We start from the raw sequence: 18927 nt of genomic DNA, 5'->3' as shown, positions 1-18927 counted from the left end.
TCGCCGTAAGTCGTAATCGCCTTGAAGGCACATAACAACAACAACAAGATGGTCAGTCTACATATCCAAAGGAGCTTTTGGAATTCCTTCAGGTGAAGGGCCCTCCTCCCCCCTTCCTGGAGCCAAGGAGAGGCTTTTGTTTTTTTTAGTCTAGGCTGGAGAAGCAGGGAACTGGGGAGACATGCAGAGAGGCCTGCTTCCTGCACGGTGGCTTCAGGATGTCTCCTGTAAGCCTGATGGAAAAGCAAGATCTATTGGACTGCTTATGCTTGGACCCCTCCATCTTATGCTCAGGCTGTGAATATGTGCAAATAAACCACATATCACAAAGCCACCACAGTCTCCGCTGACCTTCATTCCAAGGAAACCAAACCCTGGCTAAGTGCAGGAACCCCTGGAAGCCTTGCACTGCTCGGAGACTGGGGTGGCATGCAACAATACTATTCCTGCTGGTATCTCATACCATGTTGAATTCCGGATTCATTATTAACAAATCAGACCTGCAATGAAATGTTGCAGTGTATCCCTCCTAACAGGAATATACTGTTCAGGGTTGCAGCCAGTCATTCTCTCTAAGTAAGGCATCTCACTCTCCTGGCTTTTCATTTTTCTTTTCCAGCTGCTGCTTAGCATTCCAGTCTAGAGCATGCTTACTTCTGATTGGATTGAGATTTTTTGGGGAGGGGGAAGGATTGCTCCCTTTGGGCGTTCAGTAAATATGTTTTGTAGTTCTGCAAACTTTGGGATAATGATACCTCCCTCTTGTTTTTCAGTAGGGATGGGGAAGAAATTTGATTCAGTTTGCATTTAAAGGTGAACCTACCGAAGTCACACTTTCCGAAACAACAGGTGAACCAAAACACAGCCACCCTTCAAAACTCTCGCTTTGCAGGGCAGTTCTGCAGCAAAGCAATGTGTACAAAAATGCATACATTATGGTAAAATGTGCATACAAATGCATATATTAAGGAAAATAACATACAAAAAGGCATTATGTTAGGCAAAACTGCATACAAAAATGGGTATACTAGAAGAAATACTAAGATGCTGACAAATTTTTATGAGGCCTTTCTCTCTTTTTTTTAATCGCAAACTGATGTAGAGAACTGAACTTAAGATGGGAGAAACGGAGAGAATCTGAAATGGACAGATTTGTCCATCCCTATTGCTCAGTTGCCCTGTTTGGACTCCTATATCATTGGTATAGTTACATATCCCTTGCTGAGAGCCAGTGATTTTACTGTCCGCATACAGTATGCAAAAGTGACACCGTTCAAATGGGTGATCTGTGATTGTTCTGCTTGTGTCTAATTCACATTTTGTACTGAAGTTTTAGAACCTGCTCTGCTGACTCTGACAGTTGCTGCACCTTCAATTTTATGTATGTCTTCTTATTGCTTTAACTGGATGACTTTTACTACAAGCCGCTTTGAATATTTATAATAGAAATGTGGCTTATCATTATATATACAAACAAGAAACTCAGTTCTCTGAGTGGTGGTCCTTATGCTAGGCAAAACAGCACCACAACCTACGCTAGGGAGAAATGTTAGCAGTCTTCAGGGAACCCAAAGGTTTTCAGAAATACCCCCCCCCAAATAAACCCTACCACATTTTGCAGAAACCCTAAAGAAGGTGGTGGTGGGAGCCCCCTGATGACTGAGCATACTCAGTGGCCATAGAATGCTAAAACTGACAGTTGGAGGGGAACTGAGAGGGAGGGGATCAAATGGAGTATCCTGGAAAAAGACATAGCTGGCTGGCTGACTGGAACCCTGGTCAGAAGCATTCCACACAGTAAATAGGGTTGGGTAACTTTTTCAGTCTGAGGGCCACACTCCCTCCTAAGCAACCTTCCAGGGGCCACATACCGCTGGGGAGCGGGACAGGAGACAAAAAGTAGGCAGGTTAGAAGCAAAAAGTGGGGGAAGTGACAGATGCAACTAAGGATGTAAGAAGGGATCGTTTAACCACTCCGCCCTGTATTTGCTGCATGCAGCACTGTTTCCAATCTGCTGCAGTTTGTCTTCCTGCAAAAGCTACATTATTTGTCCCACTGTCCGCTGTGGTGAAATTAAGTAGCTATGTCATTAATTACATAAATTTTGTTGTCATTATGTTATTCCACCCCATTGATTTCAATGAACAGAAATGCAATGGAAATGGGAGAAAGTAATCAGTTATGAATCATTTGCAAAGTGAAAGCAACAATAACAGTGAACACCCATTGCATTCACTGGATTGATATTCGTTCCGGACATGGAACGAATAAGTGAACAATGGCAATTTCTGCTCCCTGTTTCTGTCTTTGTTGAAATTGTCTGACATCCCTAGATCCAACTTTTACCTTTGTACAATAGGTTATGTTCCAGCCATGCAAAAGTCAGAGGTGTCTGTACACACACATGCACACACCTCCATCCTCCATTTGGGCAAGCAAGAGAACATTCCAGCCAGGCAAAAGCACTTGCAGAGGGTGTGCAGCAGGGGCAGTGAGAGGTGTAGCCTGGGGAGAGTCCCAAGGGCCACACAGAGAAGCCGGGGGCACGCACCTTTGGCCTCTGGGCCTGAGGCTCCCCAAACATGCTGTGACATTTTGTTGCAGGTCTCACTGGCAAATGTTTAAAATATTTGGTGTGCACAACATCAGTCTTAGAGGGCTCCTTTGCTGGTGCTGCCCCACAAGAAAAGACACAGCACCAATGACAGAATCCAAACCTGCTGAGAAAGTAGCAGTGCTTCTCCCAAACCGTGGCAACAACACCAGTTTCTGTTGTTCAGAAAGGAGCTCTGCATCCGTGTGTACAGATTCAAAGGTTACTGCACCACCAGGTCACGTGGAAGCCTTTGCATGTGTAATTCCCTGCAGACATTCAGGTTGTATGTGTGGACTAAGGGGGGGGGGAATTGGATTCAGTTCTCATTTGAAACCAAATCTATCAAATTTTGCTCTTTCCAAAACAATATGAGAACTGAAACACAGCCATCCTTTGAAATTTGAACTGATCCGAATTTTGCGATGCTTTTCTCCAACCATGCAATCTTTACAAAAATGCATATGTTAGGGAAACGTGCATGAAATGAATATATCTGTGTAAATAACAGACACAAATGCATTATATTAGGAGGAACTGCTTGAAAAAATGTGTACATCAGCAAACCTGCATACAAAAGTGTTTACTAGGAGAAAAATGCGCTAAAATGCCGGAAAATTTTCATGCGGATTTTTTTTTAAGAATTCACAAATTGCTGTAGAAATGCAGAGAATGGAATTTAAGATTGGGAAAAATGAGAAACTGAGAGAACTGAACCTGACCGATCCTTTCCATCCCTAGCATGGACACCATTGGGCCGTGCATGCAACATCAGAGGTGTGGCTACTTGAGATGGTCCTGTGCTCTGAGCCTGTTTTGCTCTACACCAGACTTTGCCAACCTGGAGCTGATGGGAGTTGTAGTCCAAAACACCTGGAGAGCACCAGGCTGATGAAGGCTACTTTACGCAGAAGCTATTACACCTGAATTGGGCTATAATCAGGACTGGTGCCAGACAGTGGCCAGGTTGGGCCCTGGCCAAGGGCCCCTGCAGCCCAGAGGGGCCCCTGAAGAGGCCCTGGTTTGGATGGGAGGGTGGTGCTCCTGTTCCCTGATCCATGGCAGCATTGGGTCCTTCAGCCCAGCCCTGCCACAGATTGCAGACAGGGAGCTCCCAGGCATGCTCCCCCAGTACAGACAGTGAGGGCTTCAATAAGCACACACGCAAGCCCCACCTACCTCTCCCATCAGTGTGAATGTTGTGTGTGCTGTGCACTCATGCCTGCCATCACCTATGATGGTGGTGGGGGCTTCCTTAAGGGGCTGATGCCCTTGCTGCCTGCGTGCTAGGCGCATGCCATTCACACAACATGAGAGGTAGGTGGGGCATGCAGGTGGACTTATTAGTCCAGTGGGGGGAGGGGTGTTGGGCTACGGCACCACAGGCCCAGGCAGGCTAGTGCCCAAGGGCCCAGTCATGCCTGGCACCAGCTCCGGCTATAATACATTGCCAAGAATGCACACCTTCCCTCGTCTTGTCCCCCTTTTGCTTGTCTTTATTTCCGATGTACATTTAAGTTTTATTTCTGGAGGATATCTAGGATAAGTGAAGAAAGAGCCTTTAAAATAGTGTCATGTGACAGGATTTCATGGAGAGCTTATTACTAATTGACCTGTTTCGATGTTGTTTCCCAGTCCCACCCTCAAAGCCTCTCTGCAGCTTTGGTCAAAACCATCAGATCGAAATGGGCCACCTCATCACGCTCTCCTGCCTTTCTGAGACAGGGTTGCCTAATCCTGCATACTACTGGGACAGAGTATCGGGAGATACGGTCACACCTGTGACAGAACAATATAGTAAGCCATACTTGCCCATTCTTCTGTGTCAGAGATACGAACGGAGGAGAAATTTGATTCGGTTTGCATTTAAAAATGAACTTATATAATTCGTGCTTTCCAAAACATGGACTGAAACATGGCAATTTTTCTAAACTTGCCCTTCTCCGGATTGTGCGATGCAGTTATCCAACCAAGTAATGTGTACAAAAATGCCTATGCTTGGGTTAAGTGTGCATTAAAATGCATATATTAGTGATAATAACCTACAAGGATACATTATATTAGGGAAGATTGCTTTCCAAAAATGTGTACAGTAGGGCCCCACTCATACGACAGGTTACATTCCAGATCTCTGCCCAAAAGGGAAACCTGCCGAAAAGCGGAACTCCGTCAATAAAATGGTGCCTGACGCCTGAAAAACACCGTAAAAGTGGAACAAGCGCCGTATGAGTGGGGCCTTACTCTAATTGAAAGCTGCCGTATTAAAGCGGGGCCCTACTGTATATTAGGAGAAATTCACAATAGAATGCTGCTGCACATTAATAAGAAATGTATATATACTCATGCATATAAATGTATATACTGATGTGAGTGTGGCAAACTAAATGTAAGACAGGAAAAATTAGAAACCAAAATTGACAGATTTGCTCATCCCTTAGTCAGAGATGGGGAACCTGTGGCCTCCAGATGTTATTAGGTTTCAGCTCCCATTATTGGCTATGTGTCTGGGATTGATGGGTGTTGGAGTACAACCACATCTGGAGGGCCACAGGTTCCTCATCTCTGTCCTAGGTGATTTGCACAGCCTGATGGCTCAAAGGTCCTTTGACTAGTACATGTCTCATGCCTTCTGTAACAAGGAAGCTTTTGGTCACCTGGGATGAATGAACTGATGTCCTAAGCAGGGTATCCTATAGTGAAAGTAACCCTAATGATAGTCAGTGTTCAATCTTTCCCTAGAAAACCTCAACAGACAGACATTCCATCATTCCCCTAAGCAGGAAAGTCCACTGTTACCTGTTTCTACCACTAGGAACTCTTGCGTTATGTTTTACTTTTCTATAGTTGAATCCCACCGAATCTAGTCCTGTCCTCAAGAACCCTAAGGAAAAGTGTTGCTTCGTTTCTTCTTGACAACAACTCTTTAAGCCCCTTTGTCATACATCTAAGTATCAGAATCTGCCTCTAAATGAGAGCATACTAGTATGGTGGAGAGAGCCCTTTCTCCCATGTAATAGGAACATAGGAAATTGCCTTATACTGAGGCAGACCCATTGGTCTGTCTAGCTCAGTATTGTCTACACTGGCTGGCAGCGGCTCTTGAGGTTTTCAGACGGGACAATTCCTGGAGATGCCAGGGACTGAACCTGCAACCTCCTGCATGCAAGGCAGGTGTTCTGCCACTGAGCTACGGCCTTTATGATGCACCTATCATGGAGAGGATGGCTGCTTATGCATCACTGAAAAGTAAGATGCATGACCAAAAAGAACAGAAGAGGACACAGATTTGCATAATAAGTGCATATGCTAATTTAGATGTGTAGATGCAAATTTAGAAAGAAGGACTGTAATTTTGAAAGACATGAAATCTAATGGAGAAGATTGTGGTGAGGTTCCTTGTATGCCCAAGTTGTCTGCTTCCTAGATGCTAACTGTTGAGGGCAACTTCAGGGCCCTTGTTCTCACTTTTTAGGGACTGGGCAGCTCTTAAAATAGAGCTGGAGTAGGGAATCTGCGGCCCACAGGCCAATCCTGGTCCACCAGGGCATCTAGTTTGGCCCACAAGGCCATTTCCCACAAACCACTTCCACCTGTCCATCAGCTGACATCACTGGGTGGCATTAGCTGATGGGTGCGGAGGCAAGGTTCAATCCTGCTGGGTGCTGCTTCGACAGTGAAGCAGACTCCTACATCCCACTTGTCAACTTTGGCAGGTGGGTGGGTACACCCACATATCAGTCACCTGATGTCATTGTGATGTCAGATCATTGACAGTTGGGTGACCCTGCCCATGTGGGATGCGAGGAAGACAAAGATCTGGCCTGCTGGGCCAAAAGGTTTCTCACCCCTGAAAGAGAGGATTGTCTTCTCTAAAGTAGGACACGTGGGCACCCTCAATGGAGAACAGGTCTATCAAACTCCATTGGTGCTACTGACAGGGTTTTTGGGGTAGGGTGGGGACTTAAGCACTCGGCACCTCTTCCTGAGGAGTCACTTCTCAGTGGGAGGATGGCTGCTTGCTTTTCCTCTCTTCCCTCCTCCTCCCTTTTTCCTCCTGTGTCATGCCTTTTAGACTGTGAGCCTGAGGGCAGGGACTTAGTATTGATTTCTGTAAGGCACTCTGGGCAAATCATCCCTTATCCTGGCAGCTATTGCAAGCTTGTTTTCCGCCTGTGGGGTCAAGGGAGTACGAATGCCACTGCCTAGCTCAGCAAGGCAAGAGTGACTCAAGGGTGGGGTATAAATGCCTTCAGTAAATAAATAAAAGCTGCACTTCCTTCTCATTTTGTTGCAGATCCCCAGACTGGTCTCTTGGTAATGGGCAATGTGACAAAGTTTGAAGAAGGCTATTACCGATGCACAGCGGTGAACCCTCTTGGGAACAGCACCTGCCACATCGACCTCACTACAAAACGTGAGTTTGCCATAGTGAGCGCAACATTTTCACACTTTATTTTTAGACGGGTTATTCACTGAAATGCCTGAATGTTAGCAGAGGGAGAGCATTCACACATCATTCAGTTTCCCCAGGACACTGGGGGCTGACACTAGAATTAGGAGCGCAAGAGGCTGCTTTATAGCAACTCAGACCATTGGTCCATGCAGGTCAGTAATGTCTACACTGATTGGCGGCAGCGTTTCAGGCAGAGTCTCTCTCAACTCTACCTGTAGATTCTGGGGATTGAACCTGGGACCTTTTGTATGCAAGGCAGATGATCTCCCACTGAGCTGTGACCCTTCCCCAGACCTGGGTAGAGCACCTGCTTTCCATGGCTTCAAGGACAACAGCCACGGGAAAAGGCCATTTAAAAGGATGGAATGTATTTTATTTATTATTTGATTTATATCCCGCCTTTCCTCCCAGCAGAAGCCCAAGGTGATGGTACAATCAGGTGATGGTACAATCAGGGTTGGCATGCTTGGGCATCTGCCAAGAGCCCACATCTTCATTGTGGGGCCCACTGTCAAAAGGCCACTAAACCTGCTGCGTGGAGCAGATGGATTCACTGAGGGAGGGGGTCCATGGAAGGGCTTCTTGTTGCTCAAGGGCCATCCCAAATCTTGAACTGGCACTGGTGATGATCACTGTTTCTCTCGGCTGAGCCACACGAAAAACACACGTTGCTGCAAGGAAATGGGCAGGCAGAATCATTTCCGGCTTTTGTTAACATGCACTGAATATTCAACTGCCTATCAAAAGAACCCTCCCCCCCACACATTCCAGGCGTTGTTCCCGCTATGGCTTGTCACAAACAGAGGGAGTTGTTCAATGCACTCTCCTACCTTCCTGTTGAGTGGCCGGCATCAGAAGGTGGTGAGGTCGGGCATCTGCTCCCCCCCCCATGATCAACATTGCAGGGAGCACACCTAAAGGAAGTGAGCAACAGTTTCTCTCAGTCTGCATTCTCTGCCTCATCCATAAGAAGATTCCTGTAGCTGGATGAGGTCAAAAGCCCATCTAGTCCAGCATTCTGTCCTCACAGTGGCCAGACAGATGCAGCAGTGCTCCATCTGCTGGTAATGTCCAGGAACTGGTGTTCAGAGGCAACTGGTATGCAGAGGTCAGGTTAAAGGGGCTGTTACTCAAGGAGCCTTGCCGTAGGACCTCTGTAAAAGCTAAGAGTCAAATCCATTGCCCTGCCCACTTTTTCTTTTGCCTCTGGCTGGTCCCACCCACCACTGGCATGTAGCCCCTACAAGATTGCCCATGATGGAACGTGGCCCTTGGGCTGATAACCCCTCTAGCGTAACAGCTAGCTCACAGTCTGTCTGTTCAACTATGTCTTAAGCCTTGCATTTCCAGGGTGGTCTGTTGACTGTCCAACATTCATGGGAGATTTCTTTCATCTGTACTGACATTGGAAGAGCTTGTATGATGTAAACATGAGGTGAAGCGTGTGTGTGTGCATGCCTCCACTTTTGGAGGGGGAGGCTACCTGTCTTTAGGAAGCGTTGAGGGATAGTTTATGAGTGTATGTTCTACAATTTTGTGTGTGTGTGTATTCCTGGTACTTGTGTATGTGTTGTTTGTCCAAGGAAGCTGATATTAACACTTGCAGGCGGTATTAAGGGTGCAATGCTTTGCACACTTACATGGGAACTAGGGGCTGCCACCCCTGCACGCTTTCAACACTAACCCTACCACCTAACCCTAAGAACAGCAACCCCAGGTAACTCCACCCCCTCGCCAAACATCCCAGTGCTGCCAGATGTTGCTGTGTGGCCGCCTCCTCACTTGCCTAACACCTGCTTGTGCTCATCAGTTGGTTGGTCACATGCCTGTCTGCCTGGCTTGCTCACTTGTGCATCTCACAGTCACCTCGCTTGCTTATTCTCCTGCCTTATGCCTAGCCTGGCCACGTCCATGGTATGCTGAAGTGCTCATGCTGTAGTTTGCAGCACCACCTGTCTGTGGTGAAGAGAACTGCAGTGTGTGGACCTGCAATGTGATGACTTCTTACATTTTTATGTATTAGGGAAGAAGTCCCATTTACATCCGTATAACCATCCACAGGATTGTGCTACAGGACTCACATTTTGTAGTATAGTCTTGTTTGGGAGCAAGGTAGGGCCCTAATTCAGCCATCACACCTAGAATACTAATTTTATCCTGTCCATGCTATATCCAGTTTCCACTCATTTTGGGATCCATGCAAAGCCGTGCATTGCATGGATGTCACACGATGTTGCCTGCATGTCTTGCACCATTGCAGAGGGCAGGCCTTCTGTCTGCACTGGTGCAAAGTGGAATCTGGCCCTTTGCACTGGTGCAAGGCTATGTAAAACTATTCTGTTCCTCACATTGTTATAGGTTTGCTACTCAGTTCGTTCTGGGCTTACAAAATGAGCAGGGGCATTTCTAACACATGAAATTGAAACTGGTTCTTGCTTCATTCCACTCAGCCTGCATGCTCATATGGACTACAAATGAACCGCTACTGCTGTTGTTTTGTTGTTGTTTATTGATATGTTTTCATAGTGTGTTTTATTTGTTTTTGTGATTTTGTGTAAATCACTTGGGGACCTTCGGGTATCAAGTGACTAATAAATCTAATAAATACTCCTCCTCCTCCTCCTCCTCCTCCTCCTCCTAATAATAATAATAATAATAATAATAATAATAATAATAATAATAATAATAATACTTTATTAAATCTATATCCCACCCTCCTAGAAGGAGCCCAGGGTGGCAAACAAAAACACTAAAAGCACTTTAAAACATCTTAAAAATAAAAGCCTAAACCTTTTCAAACAAAACATCTTTAAAAACATATTCAAACAAAACATATTTAAAAACATATTCAAACAAAACATATTTAAAAACATATTCAAACAAAACATCTTTAAAAACAAAAACAAACAGCTTTAAAACATCTAAAAAAGCAATTCTAGCGCAGACACATAAGGGTAAGGTCTCTACTTAAAAGGCTTGTTGAAAGAGGAAGGGCTTCAGTAGGTGCCGAAAAGATAACAGAGATGGTGCCTGTCTAATATTTAAGGGGAGGGAATTCCAAAGTGTCAGTGCCACAAGACTAAAGGTCCACATCCTATGTTGTGGGGAACGGCCCTCTTGATAAGATGGTATTTGCAGGAGGCCCTCGCCTGCAGAGTGCAGTGATCGACTGGGTATATAAGGGGTAAGACGATCTTTCAGGTATCCTTGTCCCAAGCTGCACAGGGGTTTGTACACCAAAACCAGAACCAAAAACATCTGGAGGGTTTAGGGTTGCCAGGTCAAAAGCATCCCAAAACCTGAGATTTTAGGGGTGCGCCCAAGTGATGTCATGGGGCGGGCCCGAGTGATGTCATGGGGCACACCCAAGTGATGTCACGGTGCGGGCCCAAATGATGTCATTAAGCATGATACATTAAGCATCAATCACAGTTGCTTGGAGCGTACAATTAAAAAAAATATCTGACTGGAAATTAAGCTAGACATCTTAGCTAAAAGATAGAGCCTGGGTAGGGAACATGTAATCTAGCCTACTTGCTTTCGGCAAGAAGGGTTTAAATGCCTTCAGGCCAGGCCAGTCACCAGAAGGTCACTGTAGGAAGAAAGGAGCCTAGTGTTGTGGAGATGTTAGATGAGAGCATTCGGGAGTAAAGATGGATGCCCCTGAAAGCTGCAATTCTAAACACTCTTACTAAGGGACTAAGCCCCATAGAACTCAATAGGACTCAGTAGATGTGGTTTGGATTGGGTTGTTGGTAAACCTTGACTAGGGTTCCTCTTCAAAGACATGCATATCCAAGCCGGGTTGGCAACCCCCTGCCTGAAATGCCCTGCCCTTATATTTTAATGTGGCTGCTCCAAACTTCTTTACAGATTTGACCCTTCACTTCAGAAAGAGGTCTGAGAAATGAGTTAGAGTAAGAAGATTCTCTACCCTTTCTGTCTGCATAGATGCCCTCATCCTTCCCCTGCACCCAGCAGAAGCTCTGGGCCAGGCGGGATGCAGTGGCATCTCATAGAGGACACCCTCCCCTTTCCTGGGGTATATGAATTGTGCTGTCCCAGAGCAGATTTCGGGGTGGGTACCCCCAGTTACTTATTTTTTTTTATGTGTTTTTGTCCATTTTGACTTTGCATTGATACACCCGTGCGTGCCCGGTGCCCAGCAGAAGCTCTGGGTTGGACGGGACGCAGTGGCATCTCGTAGAGGACACCCTCCCCTTTCCTGGGGTATATGATTTGTCCTGTCCCAGAGCAGAGTTTGGGGTGGGCACCCCCAGTTGCTTATTTTTTATGATTTTATGACATCATTATGTATTTATGATAATATGAGAAGCCTGATTTTGATAGCATAAATGTATTGTTATCCTTGACGGGGAGAGTCCCCCGATCACAGTGATATATTGTACAGGGTACCCCAACATATATTTTGAGATTCAGAGACATGTTAAGTTTGGTTTGAAGTTGCTGTAGTTGTCAACTCTTCTTTTTTGGTGTTTTGGACTGTCAAGCAAATAAGGAACTGGGAACTAGGAACCAACTTCACTGTCGTATCAGTTAAATAGATTAAACAGTCGCAGGAAGCGGCTGATGTTTTGGTGTATATCTCGGGAACCAGACCACCTAGAAACTTAGTTTTTTTAAAAATTGAAGCTGAGAGTCCGGAGATTAAGGGGTGCTGGCAGGAGAGCCGAGAGGGCCCCCAAAAACCAGAGACTCCGGCCGAAAACCGGAGACCTGGTAACTCTAGGAGGGTTGGGGTGTGTGTGAATGTTCGTGTGTGCAGTGGAAGGCTGTATTAGTTTAAACCTCCTGTCAATTCGCTCCCTATTCTCAAATGACGTGGCTTCACTACTCTTTCAGATTCGCAAGGTGGCATTATTGTTGGAGCGTTAATTGGAGCAATTCTGGCAGCTGCTCTGATCTGTGTTGTTGTCTGGGTTCTAGCCTCAAAGGAGAAGAAAAAGAAGAGAAAAGAAAAAGCTGCCACCAGTGAAATGCAGTAAGTCAGGGGTGGGGAACCTCAGGCCTGGAGGCCAAATGTGGCCCTCCAGGTGTACCTGGCCCTCTGGAATCACCTCAGGCCTGCCTCCTCCCCACTAGCCCTACACCATACCTTCATTTAGTACTTTTACCTGGCTGGAATGTGCCCTTGAACTGTTTTCTTACTTCTTCTTTGCCTGGATGGAGAGATGCATGTGTAGGAACCTCTACTTTCTGGCTGGCTGGACTTTAGCCCACTGAAAAAAGCCAGAGAGTCGGGGAGAGCTATAGCTCAGTGGCAGAGCATCCGCTTTGCATGCAGGAAGTCCCAAGTTCAATCCCGGCATCTCCAGGTAGGGCTGGCAATGCCCCATGTCTGAAACCCTGGACAGCTGCTGCAGTTAGTGTAGACAGTACTGGGCTAGATGGACAGTGGCCTGATCCTGTCTGTTGCCCTGTCCACCAGTGGCATATGGCCCCTGGAAGGTTGCCTACCAGGAAATGTGGCCTTTGGGCTGAGGAAGGTTCCCCACCCTGGCAGTAACTTTTCAAGGAGCTTTTCCTGAACATGCTTCCCACACTTATTGCCTCCTCTGTTGAGGCTGGATTCTGACATAAGGGCTGGACACATATTTAAAGCAAATTCCACTCCCCCCCCAATAAATTCTGGGAATTGTAGTTTTCTCCTCAGCACCTTTAACAAACTCCTAGGTAGTATTGAATGCTAGTTCTATTCAGAGTAGACCCACTGAAATTTATTATCTCCTACCTTTCCTCTAAGGAGCTCAAAGTGACATACATGGTTCTCCCCCTCTCCATTTTATCCTCACAACAATGCTGTGAGGTAGGGTTAGTCTGAGATATAGTGACTGGCCCAAGATCACCCAGTGAACTTCGTGGCCGAGTGGGGATTCGAACCCCGGTCTCCCAGGTCATAGTACAACACTCTAACCATTACACCACACAACCCACAGTGCTCAAGATTCTTTGGAGGAAGCCATGTGCTCAGTGTGCTTTAGATATATGTTGGGTAGTGCTGAGCCCAAGACATTTTCTTCCTTGAGACGAGGAACGAGATGGCGGCCCTCCCAATGCCACATACAGCAGAGATGGGGAACCTATGGTCACAGCCCCCGACATCCCTGACCAGTGACTGTGCTGTCTGGATCTGATATGAGTCGAAGCCCAACCAGTGGTGGCTGATGCCCATTGGAACTGGTAGGGTGGAAGGCAGAGAGGCCAACAGGAAGTGGAGCCGGAGCCAATGAGAGGCAGAGCCAATGAATTCTAGTTTTGTCCCCCCCATCCTTCTCCCTGCTGAATTCTACAAAAGCAACACTGAGACCCCACAGTGCCAGGTGGGGCCTGACTGAGGGCAGACTGAGGTTGTTGGGACAGTGCCCTGCTCGCTGTAATGGCCAGCCTCCGCTGAGTCTGACAACCTCTGGAGGGCCACAGATTCCCCATCCCTAATGTAATAAATCCAGTCAGACTAGCAGTTGAACCTCAGTTTGACAGTTACAACAGAAGAGCATCCTCCCCTGCACCTGAGGATAGCAAGCTAGCTTAGCAGGCACACACAGCTCTGACCCAGAGCTTGGAAAAGTTACTTTTTTGAACTACAACTCCCATCAGCCCCAGCCAGCGCCGTGCTGGCTGGGGCTGATGGGAGTTGTAGTTCAAAAAAGTAACTTTTCCAAGCTCTGCTCTGACCTCTAATAACTTGACACCCACCCCCAAGCATCTGTCACCTGAAGCATCTGCCTCACATTGTCTAATGGTAAGGCTGGCCCCAAGCGTGAGTGGCAATGGGCAAAAGACATTGATCTAGCATCCAGTTAACACGGGGATGAGGAATCTCTGGCCTTTCAGATTTTGGAATATCAGTCCCATCTTCCCTATTGGGTATCCTGGTTGGGGCTAATGGGAATTGATGACCATCAATGTCTGGAGGGCCACAGGTTTCCCTTCTGTGATTAAATGCATTGCCAAACAAGAGGAAAGCCATCACCAGAAAAGGGCACAGATTTCCATAATATTGGCACGTGGTAATATGCATGCATAGGTGGAAATGTGGAAATAATTACTTGTTTAATGACTGTAACAGGTGGTATAGCACAGTGCGGAGGAGAGCCTGGCTGGAAGTCCAGAGTCTGTGAGTTCAAATCCCCGCTTGTGTCTCCTGGGTGTCAAGGGCCAGCTAAAGATCACCCCCACAGTGAGTTGCTCAGGGGTTACGTGCCCTGCCACCTGTGCAGCCGTGAGCAAACTGCATAGTCCCAAGGAGCCCAGTTGCCCCCCAGCTGGCAGTTGCAGACAAGGAAGGGGCTGGCTTGTGCAGCTGTGGCAAGCTGAGCAGGCCCTAGCCAACTGAGGAGGACTAGCCTCAGAGGGAAGCAATGGTATCTCCTCTCTGAATACTGCTTACCATGAACACCCTATTCAAAGGGTAGCCATAAGTCGGGATTGACTTGAAGGCAGTCCATTTCCATTTTTAATGACTGTAGAAAAACAATAGGTTGCATCCCGTGTTAGTCCTATTCAGAGTAATCCCACTGAAATGAATGAACACAATTAAGTTGAGTTCTTTCAATTGAATGGGTCTACTCAGAGTGATTTAAATGGATTCAAACCAATGCATCTCACTGTAGCAAGTGAGACTGTGACCAGGCGAGCTGCGTGTCTGCTGCATTTGTTGTCGAGGTGCTGACTGTGGATTGACACCTTCAAGGCCCCTGCTGTCCTTATGGTTCTTTGCTTTTAAACCGGGACTTAGACCAGACAGCCCTTCAGACAGAGAACTTCTCCTTCAAACAGAGAAGCCAATGTTGGCTAACCATGTGAAGAAATGTCCTAAATAGTAAGAGGTGCTTGAAAATGAAAGAACATTGGGAGGTGGTCGGCTCTCCTTCACTGGAGGGACTGGAACAGAGGCCAAACAGTCATTGGCTAAGGATGCTGTGTCGAGGGTGAGCAACCTCAGGTTAAGGGCCTAACGGTGTCCCTCTAGGCTTCTCTGTCTCAGGATTCTCCCTAAGCCATGCCACATCCTAAAGACACACTGCTCAGGAACCTCTCTGTACCTTCCTTGTGTGCTTTTGCCTTGGCTGGAATGTGGCTTTGAACTGTGAAAATGCCTCTTGCTTGGCTGAGTGATGTGTTTGTGTGTTAGGGATGTGTGTTAGGGATGGAAGGTTTTGTCAATTTCAGTTCTCTGAGTTTCTAATTTTCCCCATCTTCAATTCAGTTCTCTACATTTCTATAGAAATTTGTGAATTTCTTTTTAAAAAATCCTCATGAAAGTTCTTTAGCGTTTGAGTGCAAATTTCTCCTCAAGCACGTTGTTGTATGCAGTTTTGACTAGTGGACACATTCTGGCAAACAGTTTCTTGTGGTATAATGTGCTTTTGGATGTCATTTTCACTCATACATTCATTTTTATGCACACTTTCCCCTAATATATGCATTTTTGTAAATATTGGTTGGAGAACCACATTGCAAAATTCAGATAAGTGCAAATTTTGAAGGATAATCGGTTCTCATATTTTGGCAATTGAATTTCTCCCACATGCCTAGTGTGTGTGTATACAGAAACCTGTGACCTGCATGTAGCTGGATTGCAGTTTAGTGTACAAAGGTTTTTTAAAAAATCATATCAATTGCCCCACCCACTTTTCTTCTGGCCCTGCCCATCACTGGCATGAAGGTCCCGGAAAGTGACCTATAAGGGAATGTGGCTCTTGGGCTGAAAAGGGTCTCCCACCCCTGCTGTATTTGCAGCCTGCATTGAGTAGGCAATTAGACTAGATGACCTTCAAGGTTGCTTGAAACACTATGGGCTGCATCCTCTGTCTGCTAGCACAGGGCTCTTGCGCTAGCGGATGGGTGAGAAGAATCCAATGCAACAGCTCTGCTAGCAGAAACTTGTGCAACAGATTGCGCTAGTTACCAGCAACCTACTTACGCATTCTCTTGCACAACAGCATTCCACTGGTGCAAAACATTTCACCAGCAGAACGTGTATCATAAAGTGACTTTAACTTAGCACTACATTAAATATGACCTGTGCTTTTATAATCTTGCGACCTGTGTACCTGTGCAACTTGTTGAGCTGATATCTTCAAAGCCATCGACCATCTGAGAAATGGGGAAGGAGCTAAAGGAAGATGGAGATCTATTCTTAGAGTAGGTGTGGGGAACCCTGGGCCCTCCAGATGTTGCTGAACTACAGCTCCAATCATTCCTGGCCATTGGTCATGCTTGCTGGGGATGATGGGAGTTGTAGTTCAGCAACAACTGGAGGGTCAATGGTTCTCCACTCGCAAGCTAGAGGCGCAAGCGGCTTAATGGATTTGACTACTAAGAGATACTTTGCCATTAATACCTCCCGTTGCCTCTCATGAGGTTTCTGAATCTACTCCTGCTGAGATGTGCTGCGGGAGAAAAATGCACTCAGCCTGCTCTTTCTCTGTTGTGTTACAGGGATGTCACTCACAAAGAACCACTTAATACTGAGTATGCTGCCCTGCCAAGCCAAGAAAGCGTTCCAGTGGCAGCTGTTCCACCAAGCAAAGAATCCAATGAATATGTCACCCCGGAGGAGATAGAAGTTGCTGCAATGCCTGAAAATGAGACACAAGAAATGGGGCACCACCCAGTTGCCTAAATTCTCCTCACAGCACCGTTAGAGGGACCCAACAGCAACTCGCCTGCTCATGAATTAGGACAAAGCATAGTCATGTTAACTGTTGCCCCCAAATCCAGCAAGGGCAACCCACACGCCAAAGCAGATTTTCATGGCATGCAGGTCCTCTTTTGGATCAGGACCTGTGAGCACAAAAGGATGCTCAATAGGTGACTCCCACAGCTGGATGTAAACATCCAGGACCCCAAGCTGCATCCATGGTTCTGTCTCCTGGCCTGGGCCTGCATGTACACCCCTGCACAGTGAGAGTCAATATTATGCTACAAGGGTGGAGAACCTTTGGTCCTCTAGATATTCCTGAACTATAACTTCCATCAGCTCCAGCAAGCACAGCCAATGGCCAGGGATGATGGGAGCTGTACTTCAGCAATATCTGGAGGGCCAAAGGGTCCGCATACTTGCTATATCTATGGCACCTGTCCCTCCTCCAGCAAGTGAGCAGCGTGGGCCATCTTGTCAGTGAGTGTGAGGGTCTCTGAACTGGAGGCCCAGGTCATTACAGAGTTACAAACCCTATGCTTTCAAACAGTTCAAGAATAACCATTCCTTGAAACCACAGCTTGCCAGTGTGGCACCCATGCCCTTGAGGTCTTGCCCTGGTGCCCACAAAACTTCTGAACTCCTTGGCTATGAGGTGGTGAGGGTGGTTACTTTTTCTGCCCTTGAAAAGTTCGAGTTGAAAGTTAGTGGGAAAGAGTGACACGCTTTTCCACTTCCTCTTTCAGCTCCGTGTACTTTTTAAGACCCAATTTAAGAATGCCACAATAGGGCTTTTCTTTCCTGTAAGTTTGTGTCAGATCAGAATGTCAAGTACCCACCTAACTGCAATGACCAGTTAAGATCAAAAGTAGTATGCGTCCAGCTCAGTGTTTGCAGTGGGGGCTTCTGGGTCCCACCCTTCCTGAACACAGCTTTCTAGCCCACTCCCAAGCCTCCCACCTTCCCGATTTGAGGGAATTTTGGGAGCTTCCTCCTGTGCAACAGCTTCTTAGGAAAATATCCTTATCCAAACATACATTCAGCTACTGCAGTTCAGCAGTACCTGGACGCGTAGCACAATATATACCTCTGTTTCTGCATGCAGATTTCCTTTGCTGGATGGGGCATGGGAATACAACATTTATGCACTGTGTACACATGTGAGGACTTCTGTACGTTTCTCTGTTCCAATTGAAAATGGGTAAGGTTTCAATCGGTAACATTTGCTGGGAAGTATCCTAGTTTTTCTGTCCAAGATCCTTGAAGAGGAAGTCCTGGAGACCAAAGCTGCCTTCTGATACAGAGAATCAGTGCTGCCATGAAGCCACACACCCTTCCGTCCTGTAGGACAGGGATGGGGAACCTTTGGCCCTTCCAGTCACTGTTGGACCTGAGCTCCCATCAGCCCCAGCCAGCTAGTCAGTGGTCAGGGATGATGGGTACTGTAGTCCAACAACCAGTGGTTCCCCATCACTGCTGCAGGAGAACAAAGCCCTCTTTCAAATTAAGTTAATCAACTGAACTCAGTGTCACTGTTGAATTCTCCCTTGTTAGTCTCTCCTGTCTGAAAAGACATTGATAAATCGCCTAGATAAGGATTGCTGAGGCCTGATTTCTAAATATCACACAGTTTAACACATGAGACCACTGGAACGTCTAGCTCAAGATGCCCAAGAAAGAGCTGTATTTAATTTTCACCCATGCAAATTTTCGAGATCTACAGCAGTGCTTCCCAAACTCTCCCCCACCAAATCAGTTGAAAATTGCCGACAGAGCACTTAATGATTTTTCTGCCTGCTGTAGCAATAGTAATGTGTTGTGCTAGATGCTGCATTATTTTTATTGTATTTTTATGGGCATGCCGTAGACCACCTGAATGAAGCTCATGGACCAGTTTGGGAACCCCTGGCTGTAGCTTCTTAAGCAAGCATGTTTGGCTTCACTGGGATCCTTAATATAGACAGGAGGAGTCGGTGCGTTTTTACATTTCCAACACAAATATAATTTTAGATGAAGTTTAATGGTCATGTTCCAAATTTGCTTCTGTGATGGTTTTCCAACACCGTATTTCTTGTACAGCCGCCTCTGTGCTCAAACAGTTTTTTGTTATTTGCTTTTATATAGTCCATTTGTTACCAACTATATACACATTTGCTTTCATGCTCAGCTGTGATCACTAATAATGGGTTTTATATGCGCAACAGCACAGGGAA

General features: G+C 46.4%; 1 protein-coding gene across 1 annotated transcript in view; it reads left to right on the top strand.

Annotated features, from left to right (window-relative positions):
• VSIG1 (V-set and immunoglobulin domain containing 1) overlaps positions 1 to 18927 on the top strand; it is a 31661-nt gene extending 12734 nt beyond the window's left edge. Inside the window, exons 4-7 of the mRNA XM_061599044.1 lie at positions 4230 to 4391; positions 6889 to 7008; positions 11911 to 12049; positions 16513 to 18927. Of these exons, the coding sequence (XP_061455028.1) occupies positions 4230 to 4391; positions 6889 to 7008; positions 11911 to 12049; positions 16513 to 16696 (605 nt within the window). The 3' untranslated portion in view covers positions 16697 to 18927. The remainder of the gene's footprint in view (positions 1 to 4229; positions 4392 to 6888; positions 7009 to 11910; positions 12050 to 16512) is intronic.

The sequence above is a fragment of the Rhineura floridana genome, chromosome 16 (assembly GCF_030035675.1).
Source record: "Rhineura floridana isolate rRhiFlo1 chromosome 16, rRhiFlo1.hap2, whole genome shotgun sequence".
In the NCBI taxonomy this organism is placed as follows: Eukaryota; Metazoa; Chordata; class Lepidosauria; order Squamata; family Rhineuridae; genus Rhineura; species Rhineura floridana.
The sequence above is the reverse complement of the archived record's forward strand: the minus strand, read 5'-3'. Positions and strand labels throughout refer to the sequence as shown.